General features: G+C 53.5%; 1 protein-coding gene across 1 annotated transcript in view; it reads right to left on the reverse strand.

Annotated features, from left to right (window-relative positions):
* CASZ1 (castor zinc finger 1) overlaps window positions 1-21,349 on the reverse strand; it is a gene marked incomplete at its 3' end in the record, with an annotated part of 91,360 nt that overhangs the window by 62,196 nt on the left and 7,815 nt on the right. The window contains exons 3-5 of the mRNA XM_042781187.1: window positions 10,706-10,758; window positions 8,154-8,223; window positions 7,032-7,173 (exon numbers count right to left, since the gene is read on the reverse strand). Of these exons, the coding sequence (XP_042637121.1) occupies window positions 7,032-7,173; window positions 8,154-8,223; window positions 10,706-10,758 (265 nt within the window). The remainder of the gene's footprint in view (window positions 1-7,031; window positions 7,174-8,153; window positions 8,224-10,705; window positions 10,759-21,349) is intronic.

Genomic DNA, 21,349 nt, shown 5'->3' on the forward strand with positions numbered 1-21,349 from the left:
CCCCGCGCCCAGCCCTTATCTCCTGGCTTGTCACCTCCAGCCTTGAGGTGCCTCGAGGTTCAGCCACTTGGTGGGTTTGGTGGGCGCTGGGGTGGGGATGGAAGGACCTCTTTCCGCTACCTTCACACCCCCGGGCATCACCACCCCAGAACTGTGGCATCACCTGGGCTTCCTTCTTGCCCTCCTTACTCTCTCCTCTGCCTTTGCTGGGGGTCCCACGAAGGGCCTCGACAGACACGCCTCAAACATGGATACTCCTCAACCAAGTGTGCCAGCGTTCTGCCACCTGTCCCCCTGTTTTCGGGGTCAGGCCCTATGACCTGTGAGACATCGACCTCATTTCCTGCCTCTCCCAGCTCATGGCTGGACCAAACACTTTGTACTCTCTTTGCTGTTCCCCAGAGAAAGCAGTTTGGTAGCTCTTACTGCCATGGCTCCCACACACTCTCAGAAGTCCCTGCTGTAGCCGTATATGCTGAGAGGCCTTAAGTTTTAGTGATCCAAGTTACCCTGGGTCTGGAGGGGCTCAAGGAAAGAGGGAGCCAGGTGAGCAAGGAGTCCGGCAGTTGTGTTAATGAAAGGCAGACACAAACACACACTCCACACTGCTCCCCACCCCTTTTCCTAGCTGCTCTCCCTTCTCTTTCTCTCCTATTTCAGGAGAGGTCACACAACCCTCAGATGAGATGAGGGCCCAGGTGCTCTCTGGTCTTTGGGCAGTATTTAGCAAAATGGTGCTGGCCTAGTTTTGCAATATTTCTATTTTGCAAAGGGAGGGGCCCAGGGAGGCCTTGGGGCAAAGATGTCAGAGAGTTAACAATCTACTCTTTCTCCTACTTTCCCCTTATTTTTCTTCATTCTTTTTCTGATTGCTCCTTAGTTCCAAATGGCCTTCATAGGAGTTTAGCATCCTACCCTATTTTACTGCCTTTTCCTGGGTGCCATACAGATGTCCACCCTCAGGCCCATCCCACTCCTATGTACAAAGAGTCCCCGCAGAGGCTGAGAAGCTTTATTTTTAGCCTCCCCTAAAAGCCTTTTTAGCATAGTGGCTAAGGCACTTGACTGCTAACCAGAAGGCTGGCAGTTCAAACCCACCAGCCATTCCTTGGAAGGAAGATGGGGCAATCTACTTCCGTAGTGATACTGCCTCGGAAACCCAAGGAGGGGTCAGCACCTAAGGAGGGGTCATTATGAGTCGGGTCCGACTCGACCGCTCCTAACAACAACAACAACAACAACAAAAGCCCTGAATAAGGGAAGAGAGCCCATTAGACAAACCAAGGCACGTGCTCCCCAAAGGCTGGATCTGGATGCTCAACTGCTGGTATAGGGTGACCAGGCTGAGAGGGTCATGTGCTTCTCCTCCTCAGATGAGATCTCTGGCTTGTCTGTGAGCACAGCTGCTCTGGGCTACACACGCACCCTTGTATATGCTCCCGCCCATGACTCTCCAAAGCAAGGACTCTGCTCCCTTGTGACTATGGGTCTGTAACCACAGGCAACTCCACACCTAGCTCCCAATCCTGAGCCTCTGCTTTCCCATCTGGGCATCTGGGATGTAGACAGAAACCTGAAGAGACCAGGGAAGAAGGCGGTGATTTCTGGGTGCATTGAAGAAGTCTGTGTGTATGGGGAGCTACCTGCATATGTGACCTGCACAACCTGTTGGTTGGCTGTGAATATCTCTCTGGGCTTTTGCTGATGATGGTTAGAGTACAGGCCTTATCCCTGAGGAAGGCATAGGAAGGGAAAAGAAAATGGTTTTCTTTTCCAAATACCTAGGTAAGACCAACTAGATTAGCTTCCCATAACTTTGAGGTCCCTGGCGGCCTACGGCTAGAGAGGAAGGCAGAGCAGGCAGGGCCAGCTAGAGAAACCCACCAGTGTCCACCAGTGGTGGGGGGAGGCGTGGGGCTGCCTGGAAAACCTCTGCCCTGTCAAGAGAATGGCCAATGTCAACTGCAACAAATTTACTAGTTTGGCTCAGGAGCAAGGGGCCTCCCATAAAGGACAGGAGGTCAGAAAAGACAGAAAAGGAGGCCACCTTTGTGAATTATAATCCGAGAAGGTTGAGGGAGGCTGAAGCATCAAGGTTGTGGGGGTGTGGATCAGAGGTCCTGTAATAGAGGGGTCCCCAGATCCATCTCGCTGTGTCTGTCTGGGTGTGTATGTTTGTATGAAGGGGAGAGGCCTAGACAACTGTTGAGGCCATGGCCCATTTTGGCCTTGACAACCCTCAAGTGGTGAGAGCAAGCTACTGTAGGTCAACTGCTTTTCCCACTGCACCAGTGACACCTCTTCCATCCTGAGGCTCAGGCCAATGAGGACATTTACACCTCGGTCTCTAGGGATGGAAAGCCCCAATGGCACAATTTCTACTGGTCTCCAGGCCCTAGGCACAGAGCCACCAGCTCCTCCTAGACACCACCCACTGAAGAGAAAAAGAAGGCTGGAAACCGGAAAGCAATCCCACCCACGGGTGGGACCCGACCCCTCCCCCCCTCCGGCACCCCACATCAGTATCAGGGACAACTCAGCTCTCCCTGTCCAGCTTCCATCTTTGGCTCCTGTTCCCCGCACACCCCAGTTGGCCCACTCATTCTGTCTCCCTCCCCCCCCTTGGGGCCTTTTCACTCACCAGCCTGTTTACACACCAGGTATCTCAGGTTTTATCTGCTCTCATTTTGAATTTGTAACTTTCACATAAACTGGAACAAAGCTCCTTTTGTTCCTGCACCCCACCCCAGGATCCCAATAAACTGGTTCCCTCTCAGGCGACTGGGCCAGGGCACAGAAGCCTTGGCCAAAGGATCGTGTGTGCATGTGAACGAGCGTGTTTGCACCTGTGAGAGAGGCTGTGTGTTTGCATGTGATGGAGGGAGGGTGTCGGGGGAGCAGAAGTGAGGGGAGACTGTGGACAGGAGCCAGTGGTGGGGAGGTGGAGGCAGAGTTGAGAGACACATGGCATGGGCAGGGGGACAGGAAAATCTCTTCACAGGGCACGAGAGGGCATGGGTCACAACACAGGTGGGTACCGGGCCAAGGGACAAATAGGGACGAGGAGGAAACAAAGGGGAGTGAGGAACAGCAAAGTGGGTGGCGAAATGAGAGGCTGAGGCCACGCTAAGTGTAAGACAGACGCGGGGATTGCATTATGGCCATAGAGGGCTGGCACAGCCGCACGCCCGGCCCCCTAATCCTGTTAGCCAGCAATCTCCATTCCGAAAGAGCTTCATTTCTTTGTGAATATTTGTAAACTAGATATCTAATGGAAAATTATAGGAAAATTATAGTGAAATTCATGACGGAGAAATCCGATTATCCCTAATTCAATTATGCCATCTTAGCCCACACAGCACATTTCCCATTTTTTTCCCATAAATACCGATGCCAGGGGTCCCGGTAATCAAATAAAATTGAAAATCATCTTCCCATTAAATTCAATTAGCCGCAATTTCTAAAGCCTATCAGAGATTTTAATTACTAAATTATAAAATTCTCCAATGCTAAATTGAAACCAAAAAAATTGCACATCCTTATATTTCAGAGGAAAGAAAAAAAAAAAGGGGGCCAGCAAGATCCTTGAAAAATGCCCTCTTCTCTGTGCCCAGCTCCAAAGCAGTTTCCTCACCTGGAGGGACCTCCCATGGCTCCACTTCCCCAGTGGGGAGGAAGCCAGGGGGGTGGAGGGAAGAGAGGGCCAAGGAGGGGAGGGGCCAGGCATATTAATTAAACTGAGGGGCAAACCACACCCCCAGTCCCAGTTGGCCCCTAGGGAGGCCCCGCCTTCTTCACTTTGGCTGTCCTGGCTCCTGGGATGCCCTCAACCTTGTTCCCCACCAAGCCTTCTATAACTGCCACCTTCTTGGCATACTGGACAGGGCCAAGGCCCAGGGTGTGCCTGGCCCCAGGGTTCTGAGTGGTTCTGGGGCTACAAAGCAGAGGTAGCCAGCTTCTTACCTAAGTACTTGGTCTCTAACCACTGCTGGCCCCCGATGCTATGTGCTGGGTCAGAGGCAGGAGTATGGAGCTGATGTAGAGAAAGGACAGATCTCACGGGATGGATTCATGGCCCAGAATCTTGTCCGGAGTGTTCCTAAGGGCATGGATTCTGGTGGTGTTGGTAGGCCCAGATCTAGTCTCTCCTGTACCCATGCTTGGTTCTCTTTTCTTCTTACCCTCTTCCAGGAAGCCAACAGCCCTGTCCTGGCTAGAAGAAGTACCTTGTCCCATGAGAGAGGCTCACTTTTTCACCCCCAGGTCCTCTTAGGGAAGTGCTGGCCACAACTCCAAACAGCAGCCTCTCCTCCTCCTCCCTCCCCACAGGCCACTTACCCTGTTCTAAAGGGTGCTCTGAGAGTCAGGAGAGCCTGGGGAGGTGGCATCAGAGGTGGCATAAATTGACCCCAGGTCTGAAACCCAAAGAGGTGGCTGAGTGGGCAGCGGATGGCCCTGGCAGTCTCGGGCGGCTAACAGCAGAGGAGCCGGCAGCCCAGCACCCAGAGAGCAGAAGCTGGTTTAATTTGCCAGGCAGTCAGGAGTGCCGGCAGGGGAGGCACCCGCAAACAAAACAAAAACAAAAAAGTTAATTATCTTTGGCTTTTTCTTAATAAATATCCAAACTGGCCCGGCCGGATCCTCCGCTTTAGAGGGAGAGAGAAGAAGGAGGAAAAAAGTCCCAAACCAAATCCACTGGCCTGGTTCTCTCAGGTCTACCATTCCCTTTGTTGCTCCTCTTTGTATTTATCTCTTATCAGAGCCAGTGACGGTGTCACAATTTACCAAATTTTGTAAGTGCAAGAGAAGGGCCATACAAGCTTTTTTTTTCTTCTTCTTCAAGTTTTGTGGTGTGAAGGAGACGGAGGGAGGTAAAAGAAGGAAAAGAGTGGGAAGAAACAGGACAAAAGCAGAGAAGAGAGAGAGTAAGAGAAAGACGAACAGAAGGACAGACAGAAGCAGGGGAATTGAGCGAGTCAAACTGCCCCTGTGGGCTCAGTCTGTGGCCCTGACCCGGGCAGGAATCTGTTCTGGAATGTGCTGTTGGCATTTGATCTCAGTGACAATTATCAGCCACAGGAGATATAGAGAATTTTCATTTTAAAACTCCGGAACCCTCTAGGTCTCATTGGCCACTTCAGCTCCTCTGTTCAGCTGCCTGCTCCTGTGCCAACCCTCCTGTCTAGAAGCAGAGGAAGAGTTCCAGAGGAGGGGAGGTTGGTGTCCTCAAGAGGGGTGTGAGATTGTTCTGTCCAGAACCACAAGCGTACCCGGGAGAGGAGGAGAAATATATGCTGGGCCTACATGTTGGGATGGTGTATGTACATGCCTGAGCCCATACTGAATAGAAACATGTGGTAGGGCACGTGTGTGCATGGGGGCCAGCCAGGACATCCATGTGGTCCCACATGGAGCTCTGCAGTCTGACTGCTTGGGTCCAAACCCCAGCTTCACCACTCTCCTGGCTGTGCAATTTTGACCAAGTCACTGACCCTCTCTGTGACTCTCTATTTTCTCGGCATCAAAAGGGATCAGAACTAGTGGGTTGCCTGGGGCTGTGGCTATGGGGTCTCTTTTTTGGGGTGGTGAAAATGTTCTACAATTAGGTAGTGGTGATGCTATACAACTCTGTGACTAGTACTAAAAACCACTAACTTGTACATTTGGAAAGGGTGGGCTTTATGGCCTGTGAATTACATCTCAAGAAAAATAGAACTTTCACATAGGTTATTGTAAGCACATAGCCTGGCACAGAGTAAGTGCTCAATAAAGATTTGCTATTAATGGGGATCGGGACTGGTAAGTGGGCATCCCAGGGCCTGGTGTCCAAGACTGTGGACTGCTTAGTACTTATAAATGTCTCTCTGGTTCTTTGGAGTCCAGGCCAGTGTCAAGCAGCTGAGTTGCCCCAAGATATTTGGTCAGGGCTCCTGGGCAGTTGCCTCTTGGTAGGAATGGGAGAGTCCACGGCCTTTTCCTGCTGCCCTGCCCTGGGGTCCCTGGAGAGGAAGCCGCCCACCATGGCAGGCGGCTGTCTTGGCCACACGCACTCCCCATCTTGCAAAGCACTCATATTTTCCATGTGCGGCAGACCGTGAATTCACCTTCATACTAGTTACAGGGTTATTTAGCTTCTTCTGACACTGACAATCACCAAACTTTAATTCGTTGCTTGGCTTCTCCCTGCTGTGCCCTTTGCCCACCCCCCAAATCCCTGTAAGAGGATGGGAAGGGCCGAGGTCTAGCCCCCTCTTGGCCAAGCTTGCCCTGAAGAATGATGGAGTGATGGGAGGTATGGGGCGGGTGGTCAGAAGGAGAATTTGATGGACAGAGGGCAGGGGAGGGACCAGAAGGGAGGAAGGATGTAGTATCAGGGTGAATGGGAGCTCTATCCTGCTCTGTCCTGACACTAATACATTCAACCTGACACTCTTCCTGTCTTGAATGAAGACCCACTGACTGGCTGTGGGTCTGAGGCCTGGCAGCCCTGGCCAGGACAGATGGGGGCCAGGTCTTTCTGAGCTCCATGACCAGGCTGGCATGGAGCTGGCACCTCTGCCCTACTCCTGGATAAGCAGATGCCCAGCTGGCAACCGGCCAAGGGAGACCATTCCCCTCAGCCTGAGGAGCTGGTTTCCCTTCTCTCCAGCCTGCCCCTGAAGCCAGCCCACCCCACCACACAGAGGCCTCTCTCCCTGTGGTTTACTGCTCTGTGGGTATTGGATCCCTGCTGAAAACTGCTGCCCATATAATAACTCTTTTCCCTTCATGAAGGTGGGTGGGTCTGTTCACCCAAATGTCTGATGGGAAATAGAGACTCTGTGACATCTCCTCCAAGGCACCCAAGTCACATGACCCCAGGGTTGGCGTGGGTCACAGGGCTGAATTAGGCATCCCAGGGCCTGCTTTCTGGTCCACCTGGAGAAGCTGCTGCTGCTGCCTTCCCCTACAGCCAGTCCCACATGTCCTCCTCCTTCTCTTCCCTTGGCTCTGGCAGACCCCTTCTTTCTATGTACCCTGTGCTCTTATACCCTTGGCAGGAGTGGACTCAGCTTCTAGAAGGTCCAGAGGGGCCTCCTGCTGGCTCAGGGGCTGGTCAAGGCTAGAGATCTCTGACTCCTCCTCAGAGCCACCCTCCACCTCCTGGTCACCATCATCTTTCCCCAAAGCCTCCTGGGCAAGCAAGGGAGGGTCAGTGTACTCTGGGAACAGTCTAAGTGGGATCAAGGGAGCCTTATTAACAAAATCCAAGGTGGCCCTGTCAGCTACTCACTAGACAGAGAGGGTGCCAGGAGCAGACAGCAAAGCAGAGAGGAGGCACAGAGACAGAAGGCCTGGTGAGGCTTCCGCAGGGCCAGGGGCAGAGCCAGGGCAAGGAGAGGCAGGGAATCCATGGGAGGGTTCCAAGGGTGTGTCCACTTCCTCCTGGCCCCATTCTATTGCCCACCCCTGCCAGAGGGGGAAGGGGCCCTGGTGGCCTGAGGCAAGAGAGATGTCAACGGGACCGATGGGAGAAGGGGCTTGTTGACTGCAAACTGTCCATTATGGCTCAGATTATAAGCATATTGCGCAGGGCTCTCTGCACGATGCCGGGGAAATCCAATACGCTGAAAGGTTAATGCAATCAATTAGGGTGACAAGGAAGTAAAGTAAAGCCTTCCGAGTAGATGAAAAGGAGAGAGAGAGAGAGAGAGAGAGAGAGACAGAAAGAGAGAGCGCCATGGAGTTGAAGGGGGTGCTTTGGGTAGTGGGAAGGCGACGGGGGGAAAGAAGCTGGTGGGATTCGGCAAGCAGGCTTGGAGGAGAAAAGGTGAGGAGGCCACAGAAAGAGGAGAGGAAGAGAGAGGCCCAGTGGGAGCGGGCGGTCAGGGCACCCGCCAGCCACTGGGCTGGCTCCCATCTCAGACCTCTGACAGCTTCCCTCTCCTCCTCTGCCCTCCCACCCACCCAGCCTTTCCTCCAGGGCTTGGAGCCTGGCCTCCCAATGAGCTCATAGCAGTAGTAAAGTGGCAGGGCGGCCTTGGTCCCTGACTCGATGCAGGGCCAGCACCCAGAGTGACCCCCAGAGCCTGCTTAGCAGAACTGCAGGCTGCTTCCACCTCTCACAGAACAGGACTAACTCGGACCCGCGCTCATGCCTCAGCCTGCTTCACTCTCAGCAGCCCCACAAACACCACTGTCACCACCTTTGCCAAAGCATCTCTGCTCTTCTCTGCAACCAGCCTGTGGAGCAGAGAGCATGGTAGTCAGCGCCACCCCTCCCCCCCCTTTACAGACAGAGAAAGTGGCACTCAGAGAGGCTATGCAACTGCCAGGGCCCTGTGGCATAAATGGCCAGCCTGGGACTGAACAGAGGACGTTGACAGCTCCCAGTCCACCACCCATGGTGAGCACACTCCTCCCACAGCACTCCTTGGAATTAGGAGCTTCATTTCCGCAAAGGAGTCAGACTCAGAGCTCCTGGGGCAGAGGGTGGGGAACTTCATGCAACTTGCAGCCTCCTATACCTTGGGGACCTAGGCTCTGGGTGGTAGCAGAGGAAGGAGAGAAGGAGGGAACACAAACACTCACTGTCTCTTGGCTCCTGGGCTAGTCATTCTCAGTCACAGTAACTCAATTTCTTGTCCCAACAACCCTGCAAAGTTGATATTCTGCTTCTCACGTTATAGAAAAGGAAACTGGATCTGAGGGTAAAGGATTCCCTAAAAGCTGCAGGATAGAGACGTGGGGCTCTTGGGACAATAGGAGCAAGAGTTCTGAAGCCCAGGGTGGCTGTTGAGCAGAGAAACAGCAGGGACTTCTAGGCAGGTGGAACTGAGCAGAGGATGAGACCCTTGGAGAGCAGGGAGAAAGCAGGCCCCAAACCAGGCCAGGACTACAGCAAGAGGCCTGCAGTCTCCAAAGGCCTGATCCTCTCAGCAGTCTCACAGAAGACCAGAACACAGTACAAGAGCCTGAACCTCCAGACCACAGGCTGGCAAGAGTTTTCTGTAAAGGGCCAGAGAGTAAATATTTTAGGCTTTGTAGATCAAACAGTTCCTTCCTGTAGCCCCTCAACTGTTACTGTAGAGCAAAAGCAGCTGTAGACAATACATAACCCAATGAGTGTGACTGCGTTCCAATAAAACTTTATTTACAAAAACAAGCAGTGGGCCAAATTTGGTTTGGCCAGATTTGGCCAAGTTTGCTACCTCTTGCTCCAGAGAAGGACTTATCTTTGAGGCCCTGGGATGCCTGGCTCCATCCCACTGCCCAAGGATGCCATCCAAGCTGGAGCCCACCAGAGTTGCTATGGGGTGGGGGCAGGGCTGGGCAGAATTCAGCCCAGAGGCCTCAGGGTAGAATAAGGTCTCATGACTAACAGAGGGTAAAGAAGAAAGAAAGAGAACAAATGTTGGCAAGGAAAACAGATGTCCAGGTCCCAGCTCTAGCATCCCAGAAACCCTCCACTGCACTTCAGTTTCTCATGGAGGATAGGAAAGGGTGGAGTCGTCCAGCACAGGCATCTTTGATTCCCTGAGAGAGGAGCCAGGCTGTGGCTAGGAGAGAAGGACAGGGTGGGGGGCCCGGGGCCAGACTGGCCAGAAGGAGCGAGAGGCATGGGGAGAGACCGGGATCAGCGCTGTAACCAGGGTGGTGCTGGCGGCAAAGGGAGGAATCCACTGGCCCCAGCGAGAGCGCAGGGCGCGGGCCGGGCCTGCCCTACACCGGGCCGCCTCTGATCACGTTTTCAGGGCCACTGCCCGCCAGGCTCAGACAATACTGGGGGGAGCCTTTGAAGTCCCAAAGAGATGCCGCGGTGGGAGCCGGGCGAACCGCCTCCCTTCCCCCGTCCTCCTGTGGGGCGGGGGCCTCCAGGACAAAACCCCAGAGCCGGTCGCAGCCGGGCCCCCGAAATGCGGGAGACAAAGGGAAAACAAACAGGTTTGGAGCCAGGCGCACGGTGCCGCGTCTGTCCCCTGCCCCGCCGCGCTGGATGATGGATGGCTGCAGCCAGCCAGCTCGCCCGCCGGGCAGGCCCCGCTATTTACATAACACTGGCGTTCCACCGGTCACCTCTGACACGGCCCTGCCTGGGGCCAGAGGCCCGGTGGCCCCTCAGCTCCTGCACCACCCAGGGGACCCAGGCCGCCTATGCAGGCCCAGCCAGGCCAGAGCAGCCCTGTGTGCCCAGCTGGGGGGAGCTCTGGGTCTAGGCACAGGCCGGACCCAGCTGCCTGCTCTGTCTCAGGTCTACAGAACCCTCCCTTGTCATCTTCTTAAAGAGGAAGGAGGAGGCCATTGGGGCCAGTGAGAGAGGCTGGGCTAGAGTCTAAGGTTTTCATGTCCATGTGGTTCTCTAAGTATAAACTACAAGCTGAGCTTTAAGAAGAGCAGATAGCTGCTGCTGGGAGCCAAGCATGGTGCCTGCTGGTCTACCCAAGCCCTGGTACAACAGATGCCCCATTCAATCCATGTTTCCTTAACACATTCCCTGCCCAAAGGCCCGCCATCCGCACATCCCCAGCCCACTCCCAGCCTTGCATCCAAACTGAGAAGCTGCTGATGTGGCCCATCTTCTCAGCCAGACTCAGACAGGCAGTGTGGCTCTGTCCCCATCATTCTTTCCCTCCCTGAGTACCAGGCCAGCCTGGACCCAGCCCAGGTGACACCGGTCTCCAGTGATGGTCATCAGTGGGGCAGGACACAAGGATCAGGGCCTTACCTTATACCGGGTCCTAGAGGCTCCTCGTGTGCAGCTCGGGGTGTCACTTCATCCTGGGGAGGCAGAGAGGAGCACTATTAGCGTGCAGGTCTTCAAGGAAGGAATCCCCTGGCCCCACTGTACACCCTCCTTGCTTACTGTGTGGTCCTGCCACCCTGCAGGCCTAGAGGCTGATGCCCTAGGAGGGCCAAAAAGGTCCAAGAATCCAGATGTGCTGAGTCAGCACTGATTTGGGTCCATTTAAATAGACACCAAATTTTGAAAAGACTTCAAAAATGGTAGGGGCTGATCACAGTGGAAATGGGGTCTTCAGGATGCCCCCAACTGACTAGAGAGGTGGGCCATGCTGAGCACATTCCACTTTGGAGGCAGAGGTTGGCGTTCTGGGAGTGGGGGTGCTGGTTACAGGGCCCACATGCTCCCACAGGAGACTTTGGGCAGCTGCTGTAGCTAAGCAGGGGTCCCTGTGGACAATGGCAGAATACAGCAGCCCCCCAATCCTTTATTCTCCTCTCCTGGCCCCTGCAGGTAAAAATGTCAGACCTAAAGCTATTAGCTATTGTAAGTGGCAGAGGGAAAAGGTTGGCCAGTGACCAAGGCACCCAGAAGCCCCAACCCCATGGGGGTAGGTGGCCCAACAACACTGTCCATCCACCCTGGGGTGCTACTGATGGGCTACACCAACCCAAGCTGGGGGTCCAGGTAGGGAGAGGGAAAACAGTACCACATTATGGAGGGTCTTTAGCCAACACTACTCAACCTGCCAGCTCTAGGCCCTCCAGTCCAAAGAGGGAGTATGGGGAGTCAGGCTCAAAGGGGACAGACTCCTTATGTGGACAGGAAGTCCTCAGCCTGCTGACCTGGCCCACCTGCCCAGGCCTGAGTGGTGCCCTGCCCCTGTACCTCAGAATTCACCCCTTGCTCAGGGAGGGTTTTCTGGTTATTGTGGTTTTTTTCCCTACCCTCTCCCTCATTTGTGGCTTATCAATGATGCAAGAGGAACAGCACCAATTTCCTTAGGCTGTATAATCCCCAAATCAGATTGGGGGGATTGCAGGAGGTGAGGTGACCTTGGACTGGGCTTCCGGAATGCCACCCAGTCCCGCCGCCTGCTCTTTCGGTTCCCAGGACATATTTAGACAGATAACACTAATTATTCTTGACACATCCTCCTGAGGAGGGGCTCAGCCCTCTGCTAGCTCTTCTTGTCTTTGCTGGGCTGCTGGGCGAAGGATGCCCACCCAGGGTGGAATCCACCCTGCCAGGCACAGGGCTGTGGGTGGCTTACGGGCCCTTGGGATTGGGAGATTGGAAGGGTTGCCCCTTGGGTCGCAGACTTCCACAGCTGACAGATGCTGTCTTGCCCAGCTGATTCAGTTAGTAAGAATGGGGGCTGCTGGGAGCTAGGAGGACAGCTGAGACAGGGGGCAGCAGAGAGGAAGTTGGGAGGAGAGGCAGACAAAGTGCAAAAGGGAAGAAGTTGGAGAGGAAGAGTTGGATGAAGTGGAGGGGTAAGCATGGCAGGGGCACAGGAACAAGGGCCTCCACTGGGAGGTGGTAGGCAGACAGGCGGGCATGGTGTCAGAGCTCATGTCCCGCCAGCCTAGGGCCACCACTAGGCCATCTTCACCACCCTGGCCATACCACTCTCACTGGCCTGAGATCTCTCCAGGCACCCTAGCCAGCCTCCCTTGAACCCCCCAAAGCCCCCCAACTCCACAACTCCAGTATCTCCCTTCCACCACCTTTTTCTCCCCTCCCATCCTCCCCGGCAACTGTGCATTTATTAATTCATGAGGCACTAATTAGTTCTTTGTTTAATTTTGTGTTAAACAGACTGACCGGAATGATAACGACTTGCAGCGCAGTGTTGCCGTCCCCAACCACCCCTGTTTTCTGACAACAAGGGAGCGCGGGAGACCGGAGCGCTGAACCCAAATCCCTCAGCAGTTGCACTTCATTAAGTCAAAATGTGACAAGAAGCTTAGAGAGCAACTTGCAGATCTGATCACACAGAACAATCGGGAAGCAAACTTTCCAGGAGTTGGTGGGGGGTGGAGGCGGGGTGGGAGGGGCAGAGATGCTCTGTACACAGGGAGCAGGACGTGTACTGGGGTCCTGCCCTGAGTGCCCAGCGACAGGTGGCCTGGCTGACGAGAGCAGGAGGCCAGTTTCTGGGCGGGACCTGGGATACTGATGGATTCAGAACCCCAGTGGGGCCTGGGAAGTACTCGCGAGTTCAACTTTGTGTCTGTCCTCTTGTCCAGGCATCTGCTCCTGTCCCTCACTATCCCTTCTGTCTGTTTCCAGCCCATGAGAGTGAGTGATAGGGTGGACCTAGGCCTGCCAGAGAACCAGAATGCTGATGCAGTTTTGGGAGGACTCTAAGGCCAGGGTACAACAGCTGGGAAGACCAGAGGGGAGCAGGGCCCTACATGCAGGGAGGCTGAAGTGAAACTTCTTCTAGTTGAGAAAGAAGAGTTATATCCTTTCTTCCCTTTTCTAGTGGCTCTGGGATGACCATGGCGAGAGAGTGAACAAGAAATGCCTACATGCCCACTCTTTGCCTGCCATCTATCTATCCATCCATCCACCTGTCTACCTATCCAACGTTCTTAATCCTACATACGCTGATCAGAATACTGAGGACCCAAAGGTTCAGGCTTCTGTGCAGCAGTATTGGTCTTGGAACTTCTGGGCCATGGAGGCTAACTGTAGTCAGGCAGCCAAGGTAACCAAGAAAACAGCCTGTGACCTCCTCCCTCCTGTCCACGTGAAAAAGCAGGACCATGTGCCACAGGCATTGAGCTATGAGCCCCATCAACCTGTAGCACAAATGAAAATGCTATCAAATTCAAACCCTGCCCCTTCTATAGGCAGGGAACCTGCCCACCTCTACTAACCCTCATCTCCTGGGCAATGTCTTTGCATGAAGGAAAGCATGGAAGGGGATGCAAGAACAAAAACCAAGTACCAAGTTGACATGTGTGAGCCTGGTGCTGTGGCTGTATGTGCGCACATGGGGATCCTGTTGCCTTCTCCCCATTGGCCACTGTTTCGCCCAGGTGTGGCCTGGCCCTCTCTCTGAAAGCCTACCTACTGCAGGGACAACTTTGCCTGTCTTTTGCCCTGGCCAGTGCTGAAGTACAGCGGTCCCCACTTGAGCCTGGCAGCCTTGGGCTGGCTTCTGTTAATTTGCTGTCAGGCTGCCTAAGCAAACCAATTAAAACTAATCATTAATTATAAAAGAGAGGGAGAAGAGAAGAGAGAAGAGAGGAGAGGGTGAAAGGCAGAGATGGGAAGGGGGATGAGTGTCGGCTGGACAGGGAGGGAAGACTCAGAGGCCTGTGGGGACTCTAGGTGTGTGTGTGGGGGGGGTGGGGAGGCTGTGGGCTGAGAGCAGGAGGCACCAGAGGCTCCTCCAGGATAGAGAGAGGACAGGAAGGAGGACTAGGAGGTGGAGAGAAGGCCCTCATGGGCAGGGAATAGAAGATAAGGTCAGAAGAGGGAGTTTAGGGGACAGGGAGGGTTAAAAGCCAGGACCAGCACCGTACCAGGACAAGGGCCGCATCCATCCACAGTCCCTCTCGTTGGAGCCACCAACTATCCAGTACAGGACCTCGGAGCATCTCACCCACAGAACCCCAGCTTCATATTTATGAGGCTTGGCTGATGATGCAGCCCAGGCTAGGCTCCCAGTCCCACTGCTCCTACCTGCTCCCTAGCCCTCCCAGGCCATGGAGGAGGCTCGGGGCAGCTGTTGGCCACCCCTACCCCCAAATGCTGTGTCTGTCCCCTCCCCCAGCCCACCATCCCACATCCTCTAGCACACCCTCTCCTGGGCTCAGGCTTGGGCTTTTTCACAGGGTTGGGGCCATGTCAGCAGGCAGCTCCAGGAGGGGGCAGGGCAGACAAAAAGAGGCAGCGTCATGGAAACGGGCACTTTCCTGGAGAAATATTCTGTTTGGCCTCCTTCCTGCATTCAGGAGCTGTCAGGAGCCTGAGTGAGAGTCACACTACCCCGGGACCAGGCGTGACAAAACCTATTTTCTGCCTCAAATTTGATTGATTAAAAAACTTTTTAGGAAAACCATGTTAAAAGAGTGAAGAAGAAAAAAAAAAGAACCCAGTGAGAGAGGGAGAGAGAGGGAGGGAGAAATAGACGGGAAAAGAAAGAAGGAGCATATAGAACGTACAGCAGGGAGGAGGGCTGGGGGGAGAAAGGCCATGGGCAGGGCCACACAGTTACCCCGGCAATAACGCCCAGGGACAGCCATGTGGAGCATCCGCAGCATAACCAGGCCAAACAGAAAGGTCAAAGGAAGCCGGGAACTTTTACACAGTGGTTAGCAGGAGAATGAGGGAGGCGGGGGCTGCCCCACCCAGCAGGTGCCTGAGGGGCAGCCAGAGTGCTGGCCCATCCCCCAGGAACCAGCTCAACACCTTGAGGCAGACAGGGCACAGGGGGTCGGCCCCGTGCCAGGATTTGGGATCTGGAGGGGCCTCTGGATTGGCTCTCGGGTTTCTCCGAGCACAGTCTCGGTTGGAATTTGGCCAAAAAATCATGAAAAATCTGAATGGGGTCAAGAAGGAAGGCCTAAGAGCTAGGGGTTGCTGTTATTATGTGCCCTCAAGAGGATTTCAACTCACAGTTGACCCCATGTGACAGAGTGGAACTGCCCCATAGGGTTTTCTTGGCTGTAATCTTTATGGAAACATCGTAAGGTCTTTCTCCCTTGGGATCACTAGTGGGTTTGAACCCCCAACCTTTCAGTTAGCAGTTGAGCAATTAACTGTTGCATGACCAGGACACCTTAAGAGTTGGGGGAGTTGGTAAAACCTGTTGCCACCGTGTTGATTCTGACTCATAGCAACCCTGTAGGATAGAGTGGATCTGCCCCACAGGGCTTCCAAGGTTGTCAATTTTTATGGAAGCAGACTGATCCTTCTTTCTCCTGTGGAGAGGCTGGTGGGCTTGAACTACCGACCTTGTGGATAGCAGCGGAACACTTAACCAATGTGCCACTGGGGCTCCTCAGAGTTGGAGGTAGGAAAGAGGTTTTTCCCACCTTATTCTCTCAAGCCCTGGTTCAGGACATTTTTTAATAACTTAAAAAAAAAAAAGCAGTGCAGTATCCAATGTGATCCCCTGCCTTCCTGCAGCTGGTGGAGGCTTTGTTGGTTCAACACCCACTGTGGGTCCTCTTCCTCATCCTCTTTGCCTTTGATCTCCCAGTTGGACCCTTCATTTCTTTGGTGGGTGTTGGTGTGACCCCCACCTACTCTATACCTGGCCATCTGCTCTTTTTCCCATCTCAGAACTGATCTAAGTCAAGCCTCCAGGACTGACCAGGGAACTGGATGGGGTAGTCCTCTTCCAGGGCTTCAGGAGAAGAGTGGGGCCTCCTCACCCCTCAGGAGAAAGAACCACTTCATTTCTCAGTGGTCCAGCCCCACCAAAGCAGAGATGCCTCTGACCTTCCCCAGGAAAAGGGTCCAAGTCAGTAGCCTGTGTTACTGTTCCTCTCTCTAAGGGCCTCAAGAGTGGTCAGTGGTGGTTCAGTGGTAGAATTCTCACCTTCCACGATGGAATCTTGGGTTCAATTCCCAGCCAATGCAAATCACGTACAGCCACTACCCACCTGTGAGTAGAGGCTTGTGTGTTTCAGCAGAGCTTCCAGACTAAGATAGACTAGGAAGAAAGGCCTGGCACTCTCCTTCTGAAAATTAGCCAACGAAAACTCTATGGGTCACAATGGACTGATCCACACCTGTTCGTGGGGATGGCACAGGACTGGGCAGTACTTAGTTCCTTTATGCATCAGACCGCCATGAGTCGGGGGCAACCTGATAGCCGCTAACTACAGCAAGGACCTCAAAGATTAAGATAAGGTGTGGTTCTGGCCAAGGAGTTGACAAGATTTCTCCAAATGCTGGGAAGAGTGTCTGGCACAGAAGGACATCACCTACTCTGGTCTTTCCCTAGCCTCTCTGGCAGGTAAAAAGACCTCAGATCACTCCTGTCCCTGCTTCATGGACAATACCAGGTTCTTACTGAGTCCATGCGGAGTGCGTGACCCTGTGCTTGGCAGGAGGAAGACAGAAGGGAAAGAGTGGAGTCAGCAAGAGCCAGGTTTAAATCTTGCCTCCTCTCTTACTGCCAAGTGGGCTGGTGGGGCAAGTTGCTAACCCCTCTCAGTCCCAGCTATGTCAACCGAAAAGAGGGCAATAAGATTCCCTACCTCAAAAGCAGTAAATACTTCCTGAGCACTTACATGTGCCGGGCACTGTCCTGGACCTAGAGAACAGTGGTCAACCAAGACTCTGCCTGCACAGAGTTCCCGCTCTGGGGTTGTTGTGAGGATCAGCACAGGGCCTGGCACTTAGTAAGTGCTCAGTAAATATCACGTGCTATTAGCGTGCAGCCTTTAAGAAGCTAGGGAGAAAAAAAGCTAGTCCCATGTGGCAGTTTAGGAGCTCTGGTGGCGTAATGCCTAAGGCATTTGACTGCTAACCAGAAGGCTGGCGGTTCAAACCTGTCAGTCACTCCTCAGAAGGAAGACTAGGTAATCTACTTCTGCAGAGATACTGCCTCGGAAACCCAAGGAGGGGTTGCTATGAGTCGGAACTGACTTGACTGCAGTGAGTTTGGTTTTAGTTTTATATGACAGTTCAGCAGAGGTGTTAGACAAGCCAAAGCTAGAGCAGAAGGGGGACTCATCATAACCTTAAATGGGTCCCCCTTACCTCCAGTTTTAAGGAACAACCTGAACTGCCTAGGGTGTTTCTAGAGTCCTGGGCCTCCACAAACTGTGCTTTGTGACAGCACAGAGAAAAGACAATATGGAAAGGCCGGGGGTAGTTCTGGGGCCAGTGGTGGTTCAGCTCTAGTGGAGCAGTGCCTAAGGCATTTGACTGCTAACCAGAAGGTTGGCGGTTCAAACCACTAGCCACTCTGTGGAAGGACGACAGGGCAGTTTACTTCTGTAAAGGTTTACCACCTCAGAAACCCGATGGAGGTCAGAATCGACTCTCTGACAGTGGGTTTGGTTTGTATGGTTTTATGTGGGTGACACGGGTTTAATTCCTCCATTGGTGAGTGGAGGCTTGCACGTTGCTATGATGTTGAACGGGTTCAGTGGAGCTTCCAGACTAAGAGTAGGAAGAAAGGACTGGTGATCTACTGCTAAAAATCAGCCAGTGAAAACCTTATGGGTCACAATCATCCAATCCACAATCAATCATGAAGATGGTGCAGGACTAGGCAGCGTTTTCGTTCCATTTGTACACAGGGTCGCCATGAGCCAGAAACTGACTTGATGGCAGCTAACAACAACAACTGGTTTTCTAGTAATGGGGCCTCTTCTTAGGAAATCTCACTCAATGCCGATCAGTTTGTACCCTCACATCTTACCCCTCCCTGCACACAGAGCTGTGCTGCTTCTCTACGTGTATGGGGCCCGTCAGGCCCCTCTCTGCCACGTTCCCCAGATAACTTCATCGCAGCCCCATGTCTACAGCAACCAACTGCTCTCCAAATGGGCAGGGATTGTCTGAGCCTATGTCTGTCCCACCCACAGGGCTTTAGGGCTTCCCAAAGTGGGGGAGTTCCACCTCGCCGGGAAAGCTGAGGCTAAGCAGACAGCCAGAGAGCCAGGCCCTAGGGGGCAGCCCCCCAGCCTTGCACCTCGCCCTGCCTGCTGTGGAATGCGTGTGCACACACAAACCCCTGCCTTGGCCCGGGAACTGTCAGGAGATCAACAAACAAAAGCTGCTTCTTGACAGGGAGTCATTTATATTTTAGCTTCGTTCCATTATCCTAACGAATCCTTCATCAGCAGATGCAATATTAACAGCAGAAAATCAGCTCATTACATCCGGGGGGATTTCATCAAGACGGCAATCATGTGCGCTGCTCCCCAAGCCTTCAAGAGGCCAGCACGGCTGTTATTTATTTATTTTGTGCCTTATTTATTTAATTTTTGGGGTTCTTTCCACATAATTGTGCCGCATCTTAGATCTCTAATAAATAATTTGTAGGTCCTGAACTGCAGACAGCTTTGCTCTCTGCCATGAGAGCCTGCATCAGCCAAAATATTTACCAATATTTACGAGTCATTAGGATCAGGAGGGAAGTGGGAAGCGGGGTGCTCTGTTCTCCCGGAGGTAGTCTGGTTTGGGCTACGGTGCTCCACCTCACCCTGGTCCCCTGACCACATCTCATCCTCCCAGGGGAGCTGCCCTGGGTGGAAACCTTCTGGAGGGCCTGCATCAGAGTGTGAAGAAAAGCCTCTCCTAGCTTCTGGGGTGATACCTCCAAGTTGAATGGAAAGGGCAGCACAGGAAGTGCCTGCTATGCATTAGGCTCTGAAATAGGTATTGTCTCAAGTCCAGAAGGAAGACTTGCCCCATTTTACAGATAAGCAAACTGAGGTTCAAAAAACTGAAGTGCTCTGCCCAAGGTGACACAGCTAGGAAAAGGCTCAGACCCACAATGCAGGCTCAGAGGAGGCTATGCTGAGCCCACACTCTTTCCACTAGGCACGGCCTGGCCTTCCAGAGGCCCCTGGCTCAGGCCCACCAGGCTGGAGTGGCCCCTGGGGCTGGCGGCCCCCAGACTGCTGGGCAGGCCATGCTTTCACAGGTTTTTCCCAGCAGGGGCTGGATTTGTGCCCAGCCAGGAATGTGCTCCCAGGATGTCAATTCTAATCTCTCCGGCGCTCTGACAGAATTAAGCTCCAGTTTGTCCGACAACATCCCAAAGTTTCAGAAATCCAGGGCAGACTCTCTAATCAGGCTGCAGGACAAAGGTCTGGCCTGACCCTGTCACTTCCACTTACTCCTCCTGTCTGTCTCCGGGCTACAGCCTTTCTGCAGCTTCCTCCACCCTCTGCCCCTGTCCCTAGCCAGCTCAGCCCCCACCACCCTCTCCTCCAAGCGCCCCCGTTTCTCCACACTCCCCAAGCAGCTGGCTAATCCTGTTCCTCCAGTATCAAAAGCCAGGGATTCCTATGAGAGTGACCTGCTGCCAGCACTAGGCCTGCTGGACTAACCTTGGCCAGGGCTCCCTTCCACTAACTGACTTTAGGGAGAGTCAGGAGGATGCCTACCATCCATATCAGTTTTTCACTGTGATGCTTTGCATGTTGCTGCATAGCTGGAAGCTATACCATTGGTATTTGAAATATCAACAGAGTCACACATGGTGGACAGGTTTCAGTGGAACTTCCAGACTAAGACAGACTAGGAAGAAAGGCCTGGTAATCTATTCTAACCATTAGCCAATGAAAACCCTATGGATCACAATAGAATACTGTCTAATGCAATGGTGGAAAATGACTCCTCTAAGTTGAAAGGCACTTAAAATACAAAGTGGTTGCAACGATGAACTTGAATATAGCAATGATCATGAATATAGAACAGGGCAGGGAACATCTTGTGCTGTAGTACATGCAGTTGCCATGAGTTGGAACTGACTCAGTGGCGGCTAACACCACCACCACCACCAACAACAACAAGAAGAACAGGAGGGCAAAGGCTCAGCCCTTGCTCAGCTCCAGGGGGAAGACACTCAGCCTAGAGTTACTCTCTAACTCCGCCTACCCTCACCTTTAGTCAGCTCTTCAAAACTGCCTTTCAAGCATCCTTTGGCCTTGCCCAGCGTCTGTCTTGTTGGAGGGGTCAGCTCCCGGGCCCGGAAAGCACTGGCCCCTCTGCCATGTTTGGGGACACCTATGTGGGCAGACACTTCTCCTGCTTAAACAACTCTGCAAGCCACAAGAGGAACACTGGGTGTGTAATGGTACTAGCAGTTGGAACCTAGGACCTCAGGCTCCTTCCTGGCTTTGCTGGACTGTGGTGCCATTAGAAAGGGGTGAGGAACCTGGGAGCCTGGAGCCAGGAGAGGTGACCATTGGAAAACCATCCCCAAGGGGCTTGAAAAGCAGAGAGCCCTCCTGCTCCCACCCCTCAACATCCACTTTGTGCCCTTTCTATGTGGCTCTCCTCATTCATGCCTGCCTTCCTTTCCAGAGAAGGTCAGAGGCGCAACCTGGTTGGAACAGGCGAAAGCGCACAGCACATACAAAGGGGCATGGGTGGGAGGCTGCAGCTTACATCGCTCTACTCACATCAAAAGATCTGTGGGGAGTGGAGGGCAACGGAAGGAACATGGACAGTCAAGAGGAATACCAAGTACTGCTGTGCTTGAGCTGGTGCGCTGACCAGAAGCCAGATCAGAAGGGAAGGGGCTCCCCAAGAGACAGTGGGAGCACGAAGACAGACACAAGGGTGGAAAGAGAAGGTTCAAGGAGGATGGAACCAAGAGAGGGAAATGCTGTCATTCTGTTTCGCTGATCTCCCAGAAGGCAGCAAGAATCTACGCTGGGCAGGCTGGAGGGGTTCCTTAAGAGCTGCCCAAATGTCAGGTAGCATGGAAAGTTCTGGAATGCCCACAGGTAGGCAGGGCCTGCCACTGCTCCGTGGGATCTGGGCTGAGCTCTGGCCCTGAGCGTGGAGTTGTGTCCTAACTGGGTTTTCTCAGGCCCTCCCTTCCCTAGCTTCCTCGACCCCATCATACAAAGTAGAGCCCCCCTTTCTCAGAGCTTCAAGGAGGGGCAACACCCCACTCCTGGGCAGTCTCTT

Source organism: Orycteropus afer, unplaced genomic scaffold (assembly GCF_000298275.1).
Source record: "Orycteropus afer afer isolate SDZICR_OR568_19922 unplaced genomic scaffold, OryAfe1.0 scaffold00094, whole genome shotgun sequence".
Lineage (NCBI taxonomy): Eukaryota > Metazoa > Chordata > Mammalia > Tubulidentata > Orycteropodidae > Orycteropus > Orycteropus afer.